The 18,208-nt window shown below is 43.0% G+C and overlaps 1 protein-coding gene across 8 annotated transcripts in view; it reads left to right on the forward strand.

Moving 5' to 3' along the window:
• Ldlrad4 (low density lipoprotein receptor class A domain containing 4) overlaps positions 1-18,208 on the forward strand; it is a 367,454-nt gene that overhangs the window by 130,433 nt on the left and 218,813 nt on the right. For 5 of the 8 annotated variants that reach the window (XM_052742415.1, XM_052742413.1, XM_052742412.1 and 2 more), the window contains exon 2: positions 2,938-3,409. In XM_052742415.1, the coding sequence (XP_052598375.1) occupies positions 3,370-3,409 (40 nt within the window). In that variant the 5' untranslated portion in view covers positions 2,938-3,369. Of the gene's footprint in view, positions 1-2,082; positions 2,223-2,937; positions 3,410-18,208 lie in introns of those variants that run through there. The other 3 variants (XM_052742414.1, XM_052742411.1, XM_052742419.1) reach the window with 1 other exon arrangement.

Genomic DNA, 18,208 nt, shown 5'->3' on the forward strand with positions numbered 1-18,208 from the left:
AAATTTAGGCTAATGGTTAATAGTTTGTGAAGCTGGATCATTTCAGTCAGCAGCTTTGAAGCTGTTCTGGATGTTGATCACCTGGTCCATCCCCTTGGTGTCTGTTTCCCTTGCTCTGAAAATACATAAACTTTTAAAGGTAACATACATATCTGCATTAATACAAGTATAGACTGTGCATTATACACAAGTAGGCCAAAGGTGATTTTTTTGCTAGGTGTTTGAGCAGGTAAAATATATATCATGTGTCTTGTAGTTCTTCTAGGTTTATTTCTTTATGTTTGTAGCCAGAATTTTCAGGGAGTCTTCCTCGATCAAACCTGATTTTCTTTAACCCAGAATGAATCCACAGCTTCCCATTTCCTGTGGAAATAAAAGCATAACCTCTCTCCCAAAGCAACACACCTGTTGACTTAAATTTTGAAGTCAAGATATTTTTAAAATGTTAGTTGAATCTAGCAGTTTTTATAAGCCAGCATCTCTTAGCAGCCAAAAAAAAAAAAATGTGAAGACAACAAAATAACATACAGGATCCAGACTTTCTGTGTATTTCCCATCTTTATGTGGCTTATTATATATATTTTTATTACTCTATTTTTTAAGGACTTTCTCTATCCTTTTTCTTTTCTCTCCCAAGCCTATGTAAATTTTAAACACACTGTAACCCTTTTAGAGGTTTTTTTCCTTTGGTCTCAATCTGTTTTTACTAAGTATCTATATTGTTTTTTGATTGCAGAGACAAATCTTAAACTGCTATGTCAGCTGCCTGCATTGCTCAGCTTAGCACATGGCGATAGTCCATGGTGGTTGGAGGCCACTGTCAGGAAACATTTTTCTGTACTGCAACTAGCATGAGAGACTGCAGGAATCCACCAGGCAGCTAAGCTCATGGCCAGCATTAAAGACTGCAGGAACCCACCATGCAGAGCTCATGGCCAGCATGAGAGACTGTAGGAACCCACCAGGCAGCTGAGCTCATGGCCAGCATGAAAGACTGCAGGAACCCACCATGCAGAGCTCATGGCATGTTGGCAGCTTCAAGCACATCTCTGTATTGCAGCTGGCATGAGAGACATGAGACTAGGAAGCTGCTCTTGGCTCCGTTTCTGTGTGTCTAGAACTCTTTTTTAAGCTTTAGGTCTTAGGTGGATCTACACGATGGGTGCCATTTGTAGGTGGAGATTTTTCTGTCTCAACCACCTGCTCCCAAATAACCAACAGCTGCTCCCCAAATAACTGACTCATAGACTTAATATAAATTATAAATGTTCAACTGATAGCTCAATCTTGTTACTACCTAGTTCTTGCATTTAAATTAACCCATATTTCTTATCTATGCTTTGCCACAGGCTCATAGCTTGTTACCTCATTTTCTACATGTCCTGCTTCCTTGGCAGCTGGCTGGTCTGGTGTCTTCTCTGACTCTGCCCTTCTTCCCATCACTCTCCTAGTTTGGTTGTCCTGCCTGGCTACTGGCCACTTAGCCTTTTATTAAACTGATCTGAGTGACAAATCTTCACAGTGGACAAAAGGATTATTCTACAGCAGCCTTCTGTTCCCAACATTAGATATTCTCTCTTCCTTCCTTCCCCCCTCCCTCTCTTTCTCCCCCCTCTTTCTTTCTTTCCCTTTCATTCTTTCTATTCTTCCTCCTCCTCTTCCACCTCCTCCTCCTTATAGGCATTGTTTTTTTTCTTTCTTCTTTTTTTATTTTTTGAGACAAGGTTTCTCTGTGTAGCCCTAGCTGAACTGGAACTTGCTTTGTAGACCAGGCTAGCCTTGAACTCACAGAGATCCACCTGCCTTTGCCTCCCAAGTGATGGGATTAAAGGTGTGTGCCACCACTACCCAGCTTCTTGTAGGCATTGTGAATTGGAATATTAAAAATATTATTTTTCTCAGTGAGTTTGTATTGATGTATAAAAATTGTTCTTATTTTTTGCAATCTTTAGTAGAATATTTATGGTTTTTTTTATTTTTTATTTTTTTTTTGCTTATAAAAACCCAGTTGTCTGCCAGCAAGGACAGTTTGGCTTCATTTCTGAATTGGATGATTTCTGTTTCTTGTCTTTTTTTCTCCAGCTAGGACTTCTGCTGCTGTGTTGAGTGAGAGTGGTGTTGGTAGATGTGCTTGCCTTGTTCCTGGTCTTAAATGAAGACTTTTCAGCTTTTCCCATTGGAATGATATTGGCTACAGCCCTATGTCGCCTTTCTGTGCTGAGGTGTGTTCTTTCTATACCTAATGCTGAGGGCTTTTCTCCTGGGGGGATAGTGAAGTTTATCAAATGCCTTTTCTGCTTCTATGTAGGTGGTTTTTTGGATTTGTCCTCATTCTGTTGATGGAATTTGTCATGTGTTTTGAGATATGTTGAATCATCTGTATCCCTTGGATAAGCTCCACTTGGTCATCGTCTAAGAGTCACTGTTAAAAATTGCTTCTTCCAGATCTTAAGTCCCCATTCTTTGAGTACTGATGGTAGTTAATGTGAACTAAAGACCACTTCTAAGACCTCGGGTTTCAACTTTGGGAAATCAGTTCCTTAAGAGTGTGTGTGAATTCTAAGTAGCCCAAGGAAAGGTGTTTGGAGATTGTGGGCTTAAATCTGTTATTAGAGTGCCTTAGAAAATGGATAATGTGGTGTTTGAGGCTTGAAAGTGGTGGTCCCCCTCACCCCTGACCCCAGTGTTCACAGAAGGGTCATGGTTATGGCTGAGCTGCTTTTTAATTCTTAGTTTTGTGGGCTTATTGATCTGCTGCTGTGATGGTTTTGAGAGGCAAGATCTCTCGATGTGGAGTCTGGCTCCCACAGTCTCAGTGACCTGCCTCAGCTTCCCAAGTGCTGGGATGATAAGTACATTCACCAGGCTCAGCAGGTCTATTGATCTTACTGGTTACCAAGGTCCTTCAGAAAGTGACTTCTTTCTGTTTAATTTCAGCAAGAACAGAAGCAAAGCACAGAGAGCAGCTGATGAGAACAGCCTGAGAGCCCCTGGTGAGGTGGAGACTGGCCCGCTCTGTGGAAGATGCTGGCTGCAGTGAGGCCGAGAAGTCCTTCATTTTGAGGTGGGAGAGCAGGTTTCAGCAGGACAGCGTCTTCATTCCCGACCTCACCATGGCTTCAACTCTCTGGCTGGACGGCTGATGTGACTGTGTGTCCCACATGCTGTTGGACTGTGTGCCGTCCAGGTAGTTCCTGCTCACAGGGTGTGGGAGCACAGCCAGTGGGCATCAGATGCTCCCAAAGGTTGGACCAGCAGAGTGATGGACTTGGACAGGCTAAGATGGAAGTGACCTGAGGCCTCGCCCGGGCAGTTTCTTCACAACAGGACAAGTTAAGAATTGAAACACAGGCTTGTCTGGGGAGCAGTATGCCGGAAGCTGGTTTTCAGGCCACAAATGCGTTCACAGGTGAGAACACTCTCCACTTAATTGGGAGGCTTTGATTTCACTATTAGGTAGTGGGTAACAAAATACCAAGCAACTGTATACAACATGGAGGTGTGCTTAAACATATAAGCCAAAGGCCATGCAGAGTCAAGGGTTCAGGCTGCCATGGTAACCAACTTTGACAAAATAATAGTATACTTCCCCCTTTCTCTAAATAGGGCTATATCATTTGCAGAACAATGCATTAGTAATTTTTTTTTAAGGGTTAGGAAAACTCTCCAAGGGGAAATGTATTGCTGACCAGTAACCTTTCCCTTCCCTTCTTCACTTTCCATCTTTGGGTTTATCAGACTAAGAGCCCACGTGGTGGTGGGGGCCACCATGACCCAGATAACTTTGCAGTTAAGATTTCTCTCTCTCTCTTGTAAATGAGCCTATAGAGAAGCTGGGATTAAATCAGGATTTAATGTCAATTTTCTCCTACTGGCCACTGGTTTGTACATTTTACAAGGAACTACTTTGTCTGGCTGGTGCTAGAAATATGGCTGGAGATACGTTGACTTTTGATTTTGAGTTCTGGCTCTTTGATTGATTTAACATCTCAGGAAACCACTTCATCTTCTGCACCTGGGGCTCTTTGTTTATTGGGAACAATATGGAACCTAGGGAAAATGTTTTTATGTAAAAAGAACCTTTGGAATCTAGGAAAATTATTTTTTATGTAAAAAGAGCCATTTTGTTTTGTTTTGTTTTGTGTGTTTTACTTAAAAGGGAAGATGGTAGAAATAGGGAAAATAACTGTGTGGCCATCCCTAGGAATCTTGAACTGCTGCTTTTCAAATTTTGTAGTGAGAGCGGGTCAGGTTGTTGGGGTGCCTGGACAAAGGGGTCGAGGCTCAGAATTGAGAGCCACAGGGACACTCACTCCTTACTGGCTGATCTCACTCCTTGACAAGATTTTCAGTTCCTTTTCATGTCTCTGTGAATGAAGGTGCTCTAGATCTCAGCTGTACCGCTTTAAGGAAGGGTAAAGACACTGGCCTGAGATGTTGAGCCGCAGAGTTCTATTATGGAATTAGGTGGCCAGGCCTGGCCCTGTCTGCCTCTTATCTTCACAGAGGGATCATGGGTTAACTTGGTCTCAGCACCCTGACTGTCACCTGGGGGCCTGAAGTGAAGTACTTCTGTCTGGAGCTGTGATGGGGAAGGTTATCCTTAAATGATCTAGACTAAAATGATATTTAAACATATGCTCAGAAGACAGAGAAAAAAACTAAGCTCTCTAGAATCGTCTTCAGATGTTTTGGGTTGGAATCTGCCTTCTATTCATTGCTTAACCCATGCACCTCTGGTTGTTTTTGTTTTAAAACCTGCTTACTCATGGATGTATGTCATATTCCCTTCTGTGTGGAGGGTAGTGACTCTGAAGCCTCTCTGTGAAATAGTCAAATGTCACTTAGCCTCCTTGACATCCACAAGGCAACTGAGGATGAGAGGCATGTAGAGATGCATGTCGAGAGGCCCTTAAAAGCAGTTCTGAGAAGAGGGGCCAAGAATAGAAAAGGGGGAGGATGTGGGACAAGACAAACCTGAGGAGGAGGAACCCGGGTTCATCACACCAGCCTAGTCCCTAGTCAGGAACATTCCCAGGGATGTTAACCCTAACCTCACTGCTCCCGAGGATGTGAACAGTTCCTGCGCTTCTCCCTGACTCCTGAGGCTGCTTCCCTGCTAGCCTTACCATCCTAAGCCAGGACTGGTTCCTTGTGGTCTATGGGCGGCCACACCCAGTCCTCACCACTCCTCTGCCTCAAGGGGAAAAGATAAAAAAAAAAAAAAAAACAAAAAAAAAAAAAAACGATAGGCCAACCTGTGGCTTCCTATGAAGCAACAACCAGCAGCCCCACATTCTGCTTGGAGCATCCCTGCTAGGTAACATAGGGCCCTTCAGACCTTAAAGCCCAAGTAAATGATAGCTGTTACTGTAATTACCAACTGTATTTGCTCCCTGCAGCTCCCTGCCCACCACGCACTTGCTCAGGCCACGCTCCTGCACCTCCTCCCCAGCTGACATTTTCTTATCTCTTCCTTTTCTCCAGAACTCTATCTACGTCCTTTTATCTCTTCTCTTGTGTTAGCCCGCTTCAGTAACAGTCACAGGAGTATTAGTGGTAAATGGGTAACTATGGCGAATATACCGGAGAGCTCAGTGTACTGGGCACTGTGTGGCTTACCTGTGTCTCCCCCCCTCCCCTTCTGTTACTCTTCACAACACCTCTGGGGATAGTATTGTCATGCGGTGTTGCTGGGCCATGGAGAACCATTGGTGAGGCCTGGAGGTGAAAGTGCCAGTGACCTTCTTTTTGTTTTTTCCTTCCAATGTCTTCCTCGATTGCTTTCTGCCTTATTCTGAAACAATTACTACTTAGTGAAGTGTGTGTGTGTATGCTCGCATGCGCACGGGCGCGCATGCACACACACACAATGCGGTGATGCACATGTGGAGACCAGAGGACAACCTGTGGGAAGTCAGTTCTTGCCTTTTCTCGTGTGTGACCTGGGGACTCAGGTCCTCAGACTTGGTGGCAAGTGCCTTTACTGACTCATTTGGCCAGCCTTCCATGACCTTTTCACATCTCGCTGTATGTTGGATTCGCTGGGGAACCATACAGCTACCTGGGTTTTGCCCTCAGAGATCAGAATTTAGTTAGTCTCAGCATCACCTAAATCTGCTAAATCAGGACCTACCTTTATCCTCATGAGACCACGGATTTTGGTGTATGTGAAAGCCTAGACATGTAAAATGCCAGGATCGTATAGAGAATAGTGAGTATCTCAAGAGAGGCCAAGGATGGGTGGGGAGAATTCATTTCAAACAAAGGTGTGCCATTTGTTTGTACCTTCCTTAACTAGTCATCTCATTATAAGATGCTATTAGGTGCCTGATACTATTTATCACAGCACATGTATGCATTCAGGATGATGATTTTTAGCTTCCCCACATCTCTAGGAAGCGACTAGTGATAGAAATAAAGGTTATACAAATACTTGGCTCTGGTGGTTAATCTCAGTTATCCACTGATGAGGTCTCAGGTTACCTGGGAGATGGGCTTCTGAAGATGCCTGTGGGAGAGTATGCTGATTGAGGTGACTCACCTACGGCAGGGGTGGGGTGGAGTGGGGGGGTGGGGTGGGGGTGGGGGGGGCGGCGCAGCGCCATTCCCTGGGCTAAGATCCAGGACTGCATATAGAGGAGCTGAGCACAAGTGTTCAGCGCTCTCTGCTTCTTGACTGTGGATGCCATGTGACGGCTGTCTCAAGCTTCTGCTGTTGGGTCTCCACTGTCACAGTGGATTGTGACTCTGATCTCTGAGCCAAAATAAACCCTTTTGCCCTTAGGTTGCTTTTGTCAGGGTGTTTTATTGGATACCAGGAAAAGGAACTAAGAAACTGGGTGGGCCAGGAGGGGGTTCCCATACCGGGAGGGGGTTCCCATAGGCTCCACTCATTATCTTAGCTTGCATCTGCTCTCCTCTTTGGTTGCGTCTCTTTGTAACAGTTTCTATGACCCAGGATGGAAGGGATAAGCTTTTCTTTCATGTGGCGTGAGCAACAGAATGAAGATGTTAACCTTGACGGTGAAAGACGGCTATGGTCCACCTTCTTAGTTGCTTTTGTTCTTTTTAGTTTTATCCCCCATTTCAGTCCGCATGCTCTTGGAGTTGAAGATAGCAGCAAATTGGCTAATTGTCTGGGTTAATAGGAAAGAATGTTGCTTTATGTGTTCTAAATGGTGCCTTGCTCAAGATATTCCTCCGTAACTTTCAATCGTGCGTGCTCGAGGACAAGGAAAGAAAATCACTATGCCATTAACCACACCTCAGCTGAAAAGGAAGTTGTCACATCATCACATATGAAGCAATTTTGTTGGAGGCTGAAGCTTGGGAGGCTGCAGGCTGGCTTTGGGAAGGGCGGGTGGCTCTGAAGCTGGGATTGTACGGGAAGGCCACCGCTTGTTGGAAATGTGTGAATCTGAAGGTGGTGACACCTTTGGAGCCCTTTCACCTCCCCCCACCATGTGGTTAGAAGTCAACTCTTCCATCTTTTGTTCTGTGTGAGTGAAGTTCATCTTCTCAACCGGTTTTTTCCTTGGGCTAATTTTTGTATATAGGAATTGATACATTGTTTTTGGTGTTCTTAGAACATATTGAGAAATTATCTTAGTTGCTTAGGTGATAATTTGTAGCAAAAATAAATCCCCAAACCCTCACTTTGTAAGTAATATCGGCTCATTGTAAGAAAATTTGGAAAGCGCATGCAAGCCAAAAGAAGCAAATGAGTTACAAATGCATGGTGGTGCTGTATAAAGTTTCTCACTGTTAACATTCTGACTTCGAGCCTGTCAATCTTTCTGCCCTGTGCAAAATTCTTCATCCAGAGCTGTGTTCATAATGCATGTTCAATTTTATAAGTGGATCATTCACTTTTTGTATTACATTATGAGCGTTTCTTATAAATATGGCTTTAAATTACTGCATAATATCCTTTTATATATTTGACTTTTAAAATCTTGTTCCTGTTGTTAAATATGCACCTTTTTACCTTGATGAATACCTTCGCGCATAAAAGCCCTTCTGTAGACTTGATTATTTCCGTAGGATAAGCCCCCAGAACAGAATTAAGGGTCTAAAGTAGTGAAATTTATTAAAGCGTATGATTCAATTTCCCCACAGCGTTGGTTAATCCTTCCTTTGGAGGTTGTGCTAGCATCAGTTTCTTTGAGTTACCAGTTGCTTGTTCACAGCCAGTATGTGCTGAATTAGTGGTCTGCTCTCCAGCATTCAGCTGAGATGGCGAAGCCCTTGCCTGCCTCCCACATACAGACAAGAAACTCTAGAACATGCTGCTCTACAGGCAGGCCAAGACTGCATGTTAGGTTGCTCGCCTCCATGTTTAGTTAGGTGGGCTAGTTAATCACACTGCCTTTATTCTTCTGGGTAGCCTTTATTCCCCACTGTGGCTTGCTGAGGCAATTGTGTAATGATGAAGATACATAGACTGCTGGAAGATGAGACGCTGGGCCAAAAACACAGACCTGATGTCTCTGGGCAGAGGGAAATAAGAATTTTAGACTGTCAGTCAGCCTCCATCTTAGACTTCCTGCTACTGTTAGAGAAGGCCTGAAGCATATACTTTGGAGTGACTTGGTAAACATCCTGCCAAGGTTGAGAATCTGTGTCTTCCCTGCCTCTGATATCACACTTAGACACCTCGAAGTTTTGCACAATTTTTATAGGCTTAAACAGACCATTTCAGTGATAGGAGCAAACCCATTTAACCTTGGAGAGCTATGCAAGAGGATCCGATTTCTGTAGAATTTATAGCAAGCCTCTCTTAGGTTTATTTTACCCACAAGGAGGAGGAGAGCCAATTTAATTGTCTTCAGCTCTCTGAAAGGAAGTTCTTTATGAGTGCTGGTGGACATTTGTTCTTAGCTACTAATGACCAAAAGGGAAGAACCCTTAAACTGAGTAGTTGGGATGCCTACTTTCCCCTATTGACTGAGTGAGTGGGTTTGGTCTTCCTGGAGGTGTGGCTAGTGTTCCATGCACACGCAGGAAGGATGCTGTTTTGAAGGATCCGAACAGCCTTCTGCCCACCCCAGACCTTCAGCTTCTACGTCTTCAAGATCATGCCTTTGGGTTGACCCACAGATGACTTCAGCCCACACTCTCCAAAGTTTTCTGGAGTGTTTCTTTTAAAAGATCCTATAAACCACTTTTGAATAGAAGGAGTGAGAGAAGAATCATGGACAAAATCTTAGAAAAAGATCTTTGAACCGTGCCCTAGTCGCCAAGTAGATAACAAGCCTTCTTACTGCCCTCATGGGGAAGGGAAGGTTGATTACGTTTTCCCTGGGAGTTCCCGGCCTGGCCAGTGTCTGCCAGTCCTAAGGGACAGACTCACCTCTGCGTCTGTTGGTCTGTCTAGCTTCTCAGAAACTCCCAGCAAGTGTGTGTCTTAACCTGGAAATACAGACTTTTACGTGTCTACTTTTAATCTTAACCTGGTTGCGCTTATTACTTTGGGTTTAGAGTTCTCTGGGCTTGAAACAAAAATGAACTGTGGTAATAATGATGGCTGCATAGTAGTGTGGATGTAGCTAATGCCGTAGTTTACCTAAAAACAGATTAAGATAGTTTATTTTGTGTGATTGATAGAGTACATTCTTATGTTACACAGTAAGAGTGTAGTTTTGTAAATGACCCCCCATCCCCCAAATCAAACTAGTACTGTTGAACTTATTTTGATAGAGTTAAGATTTTAGCTTGGCTCTTTTGGAGTAAGGAAGGGGAAGAAAGGGGAGTAAGAAGACAGAAATGACCACGTTGTGCCCGAAGAGCGAAGGCCTTCTTTAAACTTTATGTTATGTTTGGAAGAAAGTGGGTAGTTCCTCCCACCAGCTTGGGTTTCCACTCCTGGTTTGGGGCATATGGGAAGCTTGGTGTGTTGGTTGAGGCCATGTTTACTGGACATGGTAGATCAGCCTATCAGCATAGTTGTGCTCAAATCCCCATAGAGATCGGTGTAGAATAGAAGGATAGATCAGCAGTGCTGAATCACTTTCGCCCTTGCGGACATACCTTGAAGTGGAAAGGATCACCGTAGGAATGATTGCACTTGAAGAGAAGTAGACATTTTTAACAGCATGATCAACATGAAGCAGTGGGGGCCTAGGGCTGGCTTTTTGTGTGGTAATGATTTATTTTTAATCTACCCGTGAGACTGGTTTTGTTCATTTACCTAAGACCATGATATAAAACCAGTGATGGTTGTTATTAAGGACTTGCACCCAGCAATGAGATGGGAAGTGGATTTCTGACTCCTCCTAAGGGATTTCGTTCTGAGAAGTTTGCCTTTCCCCGTGGAATGAGGCCTTTTTCTCTTGCTCTCTCCACCACAACACACACACCTCTTAGGAACTTTCTGTAAGAGCCGTCTAAAACTTTGATATTTAAATTGGCCACGTTCTAAGACGTGAGCATGTCCTAAGATGTTCTGTATGTTTCTAGCGGGAGGGAGAAAGGACAGTAGTGTGTTTACACATATGTAGCGTCAGAGTCAGATTGCCTGGGTTCGAATCATGGCTCTGCCACATCAGTCTGTGTCATATTGGATGAGAAGCAACACTTCTCTGCACCTCAATTTCTTTATTAAGGGAAATTGATAACATCATGTAAACGGCTGTTGAGGGGAACATTGCATGAATGTAGATGGATAGAGCAGTTAGAACTATGTAAGAGACATGGTAAGCAGGCAACAGTTAGTCTTACTTCGGGGACATTGCTGCTACTAAAAGCATGGCTTTAAGGCCTCAAGAGACTGTAGGCTATAGGCTCTCGTTATTGACAGCTGCACATTTGCTGCCTCCGAAAACCTCAGCAGTTCTGTACATGGCGGCACGTGTGCTGGTGAGATTGGAGACATTTCCCAGGGAACTGCCCCTGCTGATAAAGCGGCTTTCAGCGGTGGCAGCATTGGAAGTCATGATATATGCTCAGGTGAACATACATTTTCTAGTTAATTTGTTAAATCACTATAACAGAATAAGTTTCTGATTCTTGTAAACTTCTTTTAAGTCAGCTAATGTCTCTATGCAATGGATTGTTCTCAATGGAGTGATTTGATGATTTCCCCCCATAGTCTTTATTATGTGCATATCATTTGGATACAGTTTATTCGGCTGCATTTTGTAGCAATGCAGAGATAGAATTCCCATTATGTATGTCCGTAAACAGCTTAGGTATTGTCTTTCTCTGTCCTTTTCCTTCTCTTCTCCACTCCTGTTGTCTTATATGGTTATAAGAAGTGTTCTTGAGCCTGGAGATCACTGACCTTGATGCTCTTGTTGATTTTCATTGTCTTTTATACTAGACCAAGAGTGTCCAACCTTGTGAATGATGAATTGTCTTTGGATTCTTAAAAATGACTTGGTGAGGGGCTGGAAATGACTTTCAAAATAGGAAAACATGTCATTTACTAGTTTATTTTGATGACAAGCTTTCTTGGGGTCACATCATTGTCATCTATATTTGTTTATTTTAGTGTATGGCGGAAAGAGGGATTAGTTTTGTATATAAAAATGCCATGGAAGAATTTGATGTACTTCTTTATGTTCTGTAAGATCCCAAAGACCTGAAAGAATTTCTGTTTTTGGCAGGAATTAGGACTTGGGTTATATATATTTGTGAATTTATCGGGGTGAAGAACATGGGTGTATATGATCTTTCTTTTCTTACACATTCTCTGAAAACACTTGGGGATAGGATGAGGCCTTCTTTTTTTCCTGTAAGGATGAATGGACAGGGTTTATTTAGTGGTCCACAAGTCCACACTTATATTTACTTATTTGACATGTATGTATTGAGCACTTGCTGTATATGAGGCACTGTGGTCAGTATTGTGGTACATGAGCAATAAGATAGAACCAGGTCTCGCTCACATTCGTAGAGTTTACATTGTGGCTGGAGAGGTGTCGACCCAAAGCTCATGGAATTTCCAGAAGCAGCCGCCACGTCTTTACCGAAAATAAGGTGGAGATAAGTGGGGGGTGGGGGCGGCTTTGCCATAGTGTAGTGATGATTGCTGCTAACAAGAGGGTGTGGCAGGGTCTCTCCAAGGTCCAGTATGGAAGAGACGATGGGAAAGCTGGGTTTGGAGTAAGAACAGAGATGGGGTTTCTGAAACCACATGACAGTCATCCAGATGGTCACATGCTCAGAGGCAGGCTGGGTACTTGGACAGTCACTTGTCCCCCCACCCCTGACACTGAGGGGGAGAGAAGCTATAAATTTTAGCTAGCAATATAAATATCACACACACACACACACACACACACACACACACACACACACACCACATTGTATCTTCTCCTTGAATCATTGCTTTGTAAAAATTGTTGACTTCTCAAACACCAGTTCCACTAGAAGACCTTATATATTCCAAGTCGCTCCAGTGCCTGTATTTTCTGGTGCTCTGTAAGCACATTGCTCAAACGTGTTGGTAGAAGTTACAGGAGGGACAGGCAGAGCGTGGCTCAGCGAATTCTCATTGTTGATCATTGAGAACTGTGTACCATTCCAGCGGAGCTGCTCTTTGGGCCTGGGAGCGCCCGGGCTTCTTGGCAGCAGAGTTGAGGGACATGGAAGAAACGACAGCTACCATGATCACTCTTTATAGGTTGTGTTGGGGTCATCCTTGTGGAGAACGGCTCCTGCTTTCAGCCCTGGACCAATCTCACCCATTCCAGGCCATTTCTCATTATGTCTCCCTTTCACATCCCTCCGGCAGGTAACACCACCACCAGTCCATATCAGAATTTATCCTCACATCTGCCTTCACAAACACACTTTCCGAGGGGGATTTGTCCTCGTCTAGGGACAATAGCTTAGTGATGCCGTGGTGGCAATGAACGGTGGCTCTTTGCCAAGGCAGTTTTCAGCCCTGACATACTTTGTCACTTCTCACTTAGAATGAGAACATCTGACATACTTTTCATCATATTTTCAGCAAGAAACACGGCTTTTCAAAAAGATATGAACGAAAAACGTGCCTTTCCCCCTCCTGCCTGGTTTTCCTTCTTCTCTAGAGGCTCTTGACCATTGGAACCCCTCTGCTTGTCCTTCATGGTGTTCCTGGTTCCTGTGGGAAGGGAGGCACCACCTCCTGTCCATTGTTTTAAAAAGCCAAAAGAACCTGTTGTTCCAATCCAGATTTGTGCTTCCGTTAGGAGAACCTTAGTCTCAGAATCTTACTTGTTTAGTGCTAGGACTGCTCAATAGCTAAAAACTCTTAGATCACAGGGGTTTTTGTTTCTTGGAACATGAGAAACTTTTAATGGGAGATGATTGCGTACCTTTCATCCCAGCACTCAGGAGGCAGAGGCAGACGAATCTCAGTGCTTGAGGCCAGCCTGGTCCAGGACAGCCAGGGCTACACAGAGAAACCCTGTCTTGAAAAACCAAAAACAAACAAACAAAAAAATGTAATCTAGATATATTACCAGAATGTATTTAGGGCACTGTAGAGACTTGGTTTTGTTAATTAACAAATTTATGTTTCTTACATTTTTTTTAATTTTAGAGATTTAAAAAAACCTACATAATATTTTTGTAAATAAAAGTCAGAAGTTCTCACACAAGTAATATGTAAAATCTTGCAGTTTTAAAATTCTCATTTATTTATTGTTGTTGTGATATATATATAAGTATATATATATGGAGAGAGAGAGAGAGAGAGAGAGAGAGAGAGAGAGAGAGAGAGAGAGAGATTGCATGTATGTATGCTATGCAGAGAATTTAGAGGTGAGTTCTGTCCTATGGTGAATTCTGAGGACCGAACTCAGGTCAAGCTAGCAAGGCAAATGCTTTTACTCACTGAGCCATCCTGTTGGTGGGACAGTTTCACAGGTAGCAGTTAGTAAACATGCATGGAATGAATGAAACAACCAGCTACCTAGGATGATTTGGGAACTTTCCCTTAGTTTGAATTCTGACTTGGCAAACAGAATGTTGACGAATGGATGAATGTCAAGCAAGAAAGACATGATTCTATCAAAAGGCTTTTGTCAAGCATTGGGGGGAAAAGATGAGGGAAACAGGTTTATCACATTTAGAGGTGACAGATTAGAAGGGATTGCTTACACGTTGGCTGATTCCATCAAAGCTTACAAAGATAGCGGTATTAAAGATGTGGCAAAGCCATTCACAGATAACACATGGCTGATGATAATAGCTCATCTTGATGATGAAATGCTGTGAAGCTGTTATTTAACAATATTTGGGAAGAGTTCTCTTGCCATTGAAAAGCTCATAATTTTAAATTTTAAAAAGTTGGCCGAGTGTTAGGGGTGCACGTTTGTGATCCCAGTACCTGGGAGTCTGAGACAGGAGGGTCTTGAGTTATAGACTGGTCTTGTCTGCACAGTCAGAATTTGTTTGAAGAATGAATAAGTAAATAAATACATGAAAGAGTATTTAAAAAGCTTGCTGTAAAACAGAGGAAAAGGAATTTTTTTTTTTTTTTGAGACAAGGTTTCTCTGTGTAGCCTTGGCTGTCCTGGAACTCACTCTGTAGCCCAGGCTGACCTCAAACTCACTGAGATCTGCCTGTCTTTGCCTCCTGAGTGTTGAGATGTCACCACCACCTGACAAAAAGGATTTTTTTTTAATATTCAGAGAATAAAGACTATAGATTGTAGCATGAATCTTAAAGGTACTTACTAATAAAAACAAACCTGGAACCAGGTATTGGGGTGAATGCTGGAAGATCAGAGAAGCAGAACAAGCCACAGCTACCTCACCTTGCCAATTCCTCAGCTAATCCTGTTTCCTCAGACTGGATGCCTCTGAGTCCTCATCCAGAATGGGTCTCAGCTGAACTGTTGCTCAAAAGCCTAAAAGCTTAACCAGCCAAAAGCTTCTAGTTTCTGGTCTTCACGCCTTATATATCTTTCTGTTTTCTGCCATCACTCCCTGGGATTAAAGACTCACTTTTTGGGATTAAAGGCGTGAGTCACCATGCCTGGCTGTTTCCAATGTGGCCTTGAACTCATAGAGATCCAGAGGGATTTCTGCCTCTGGAATGCTAGGATTAAAGGCGTGAGTGCCACCATTTTCTAGCCTCTGTATCTAGTGGCTGTCCTGTTCTTTGACCCCAGATAAGTTTATTAGGGTGCACAATATTTTGGGGAACACAATACCACCACAATAGATGGATCAAGTAGCATCAGAAGCAGTAAATTTTACTTTCTTGCATTTCCTCATTTGTATCTTCCCAATTGTTCTTTACTAAAGAAAGGAGGAGGATGTTTGGGTGAAAGAGAGTAAGAACATCTAGATGCTCCTGCTCTGGTGAAGCAGGCAGACTCAGTAAATGGAGGTGATGTTTAAGTCACACGAGCTAGCCACCTAACAGATGAAGGCTAGAGGTGAGACCTCTGATTCCTAGTGTGTCCTAGAAAACAACCTTTACCTTTCTTTATGAGTATAGTTAGAGATCAACATTTCAAAGACTGTTACTTCTAGGTTAATGCCCTATCAGGTTGACAGGCACCTGGGGATTGGGAACTTTCACAGAGCATCTTGGATGTGTAGTTTTTAAATCCCTTACTTGACGGCCCCTCTGGCCAGTGTGTGTACTTGTGGCTGGATGTTTTCCTGTGTCATGCCCAGTCCCTACATACACCATAGGCCATCTTGTCTTCCAGAAGTTTTGGTATTGGGTTTTTCTGTATTTGGTTCTTTTATTTACCTCCTAAAATGGGTATCCAGATGGGCACAGGCTTAGAGTGTAATGATATTGTGACCACAGCTTGGGCCCTATGCTTGGATTGTATAACCCGAGATCCCATAAATCATCTAGATAACCCTCCCATATTGGCACAGCAAAGTTCCTGAGTGCCAAGAAACATGCTTAGCATACAATGAGCCAAAGAGGCATGGTCCACCTACATGGAGTATGGGTCTACTTCCAGTTTACACAACCAGAATAAACAAAAAAATGCTCAGGAGGGAGAGACAAGAGCAGAAGCCGGCAGACCTCTGTGAGTTTGAGGCCAGCCTGGCCTACATAGTGAGTTCCAGGACAGCCAGAACTACATAGTAAGATTTTGTAAAAAAAAGAGAGAGAGAAGAAAAAGGAAGAAGCATCTTCCTTATTCTTTTTATGTGACTCCTCAAGGTTTCTTTCCCACTTAGAAAGTATATTTTGTTGTTATTTTAAGTTTATGTTAAGATTCTTTAAAGACTCATATGTATTCAGAGCCCATTTTCATATCCATTTGGTTGTCTTTGATAATTCAAAAACACATGCAAAGGACTGAAATAAAGTAAAATAAAAGTGCGGTGTGTTAGATGTCTAATGAGGGGTTGCTTTTATATAAAGGTAGATGTGACCAAGAGAACTCTTGAGTTTTCTTTCTTTCATAGACATGTTACTCTTTGTCCCTGTGCCCTGGGAACCCTTGGGAAATGTCATGAAATATGTGGTAATAATGTCAAACCAAGGTGTGGGTGGAGTTTCTCTGTGTCTTGGCAGTTGCCTCCAAATAACCACACAGAGACTTATTATTAATTATAAATGCTCAGCTGATAGCTTAGGCTTGTTTCTAGCTAGCTCTTATAACTTAAATTGACCCATTTTTATTAATCTATGTACTGCCCTGAGGCTTGTTTACCTCATGTACATACTTTCCATTCTGCTCATTCTGCATCTCATGGTGTCTCCTCTGACTCCACTCTTCTCCCCAGCATTCTCTCTGGCCCAGAAATCCCACCTAGCCATTGGCCAATCAGCTTTTTAACTAACAATGACATCCTCACAGTATGTAGAAGGATTATTCCACAGCACCACAGCATTTTATCAGCTACCATTTACTTATATAACATGGGTCAGACACTGTACCAGGCAACTCATAGAAAGTATCTTGTAGCTGGATGTTTTCCTGTGTCCTGCCCGGTCCCACAGCCACTCAGACCCAAATAAACACACAGAGGCTTATATTATTTTCAAACTATATGGCTTCTCGCTAGCTAGCTCTTACATCTTAAATTAACCCATTTCTATAAATCTATACTTTGCCACGTGGCTTGTGGCTTACCAGTACTTTACATCTTGCTTTTCCTGGTGGCAGCTAGCAGCATCTCCTCAGCTCTGTCTTTCTCCTTCCTCTCTCTCTCTAGTTGGAATGTTCTGCTTAATCTTATTCTGCCTCACTGTTGGCCAGCTTTATTTATCAACCAATCAGAGCAACACATATTCATAGCATACAGAACGACATTCCACAGCAGTTTCTAGTTGTCACAAAACATCTTAAAGAAGTGGGTGTTAAACTCACTTTAGACATGGAAACCAAAGACTTCAGTGATGCTACCTGGTCATTCCTTTGTGGTATGTAGTATCATGCAGACCCACTGAAGGAAGACAAGTGTCCTCTTTGTCCCTGGGTTTCAATAGCATATGTTTTAGTAGCTTACTGGGGAAGGTCACTTCACTTTTATACTAACCTGATTACTCTAGGATTCCCAGACAAGCTTAATCATTCTGTCTGCCTCAGAAAGCAGAGACCAGTGAAGGGGGTAGGGCAGGGCTCTGGAATCTTGACAGAGTGCGAGGTAGACCTAGTCCTGCAAGATACAGTTTCTCATGATGCAGGTGAGGGCTGACTCACACCTGGATGCATCTCATTCCTGGTGTTGTGAGATTTCAGCATACTGGTTCCACTGGGTACTAGGTGAGAAGGCTTGGAAGTAATTGCTGAGGTGCTTCTCCACACTTACAGGATGAGGCATTTGCCCTCCAGATGATGACTGTGAGGAGGAATACAGTTGTTAGGGTGCTAAGGTTGGGCATGTGGCAAATGAAAGTGAATTGGAGTCCTTGACCTCTGAACACCAGACACTGATCCAGCAATAAAATAAAATGACTGTTTATAACAGCAGTCTAAGGCCAGGACTGTAGGCCTTGGCTCTTTGAAGATCTCTATAAATTTAACATGATAGTTTGGTATGCTGTGCATGAATATAAGAAGTGAAGAACATGGCAACATAGTGATGTTGATTTTAAGGTTTTCTTTTGATTGTTTTGTCTTTGGGCAATGTTTTGGATAACCCAAGAATTAGTGTTGAAGAGGACACAGGCCCTATTTCCCCTCAGTGTCTCCTGCTTAACTCAGAATGGATGATCTGAACAAAACCCCAGAGGATCTCTGGTTTCTGTTCTTATGAGAGTCACACAGATATAGTATCTCATGGGAAAATA

Source organism: Peromyscus californicus, unplaced genomic scaffold (assembly GCF_007827085.1).
Source record: "Peromyscus californicus insignis strain IS unplaced genomic scaffold, ASM782708v3 Scaffold_17__1_contigs__length_78620276, whole genome shotgun sequence".
Taxonomy (NCBI): Eukaryota; Metazoa; Chordata; class Mammalia; order Rodentia; family Cricetidae; genus Peromyscus; species Peromyscus californicus.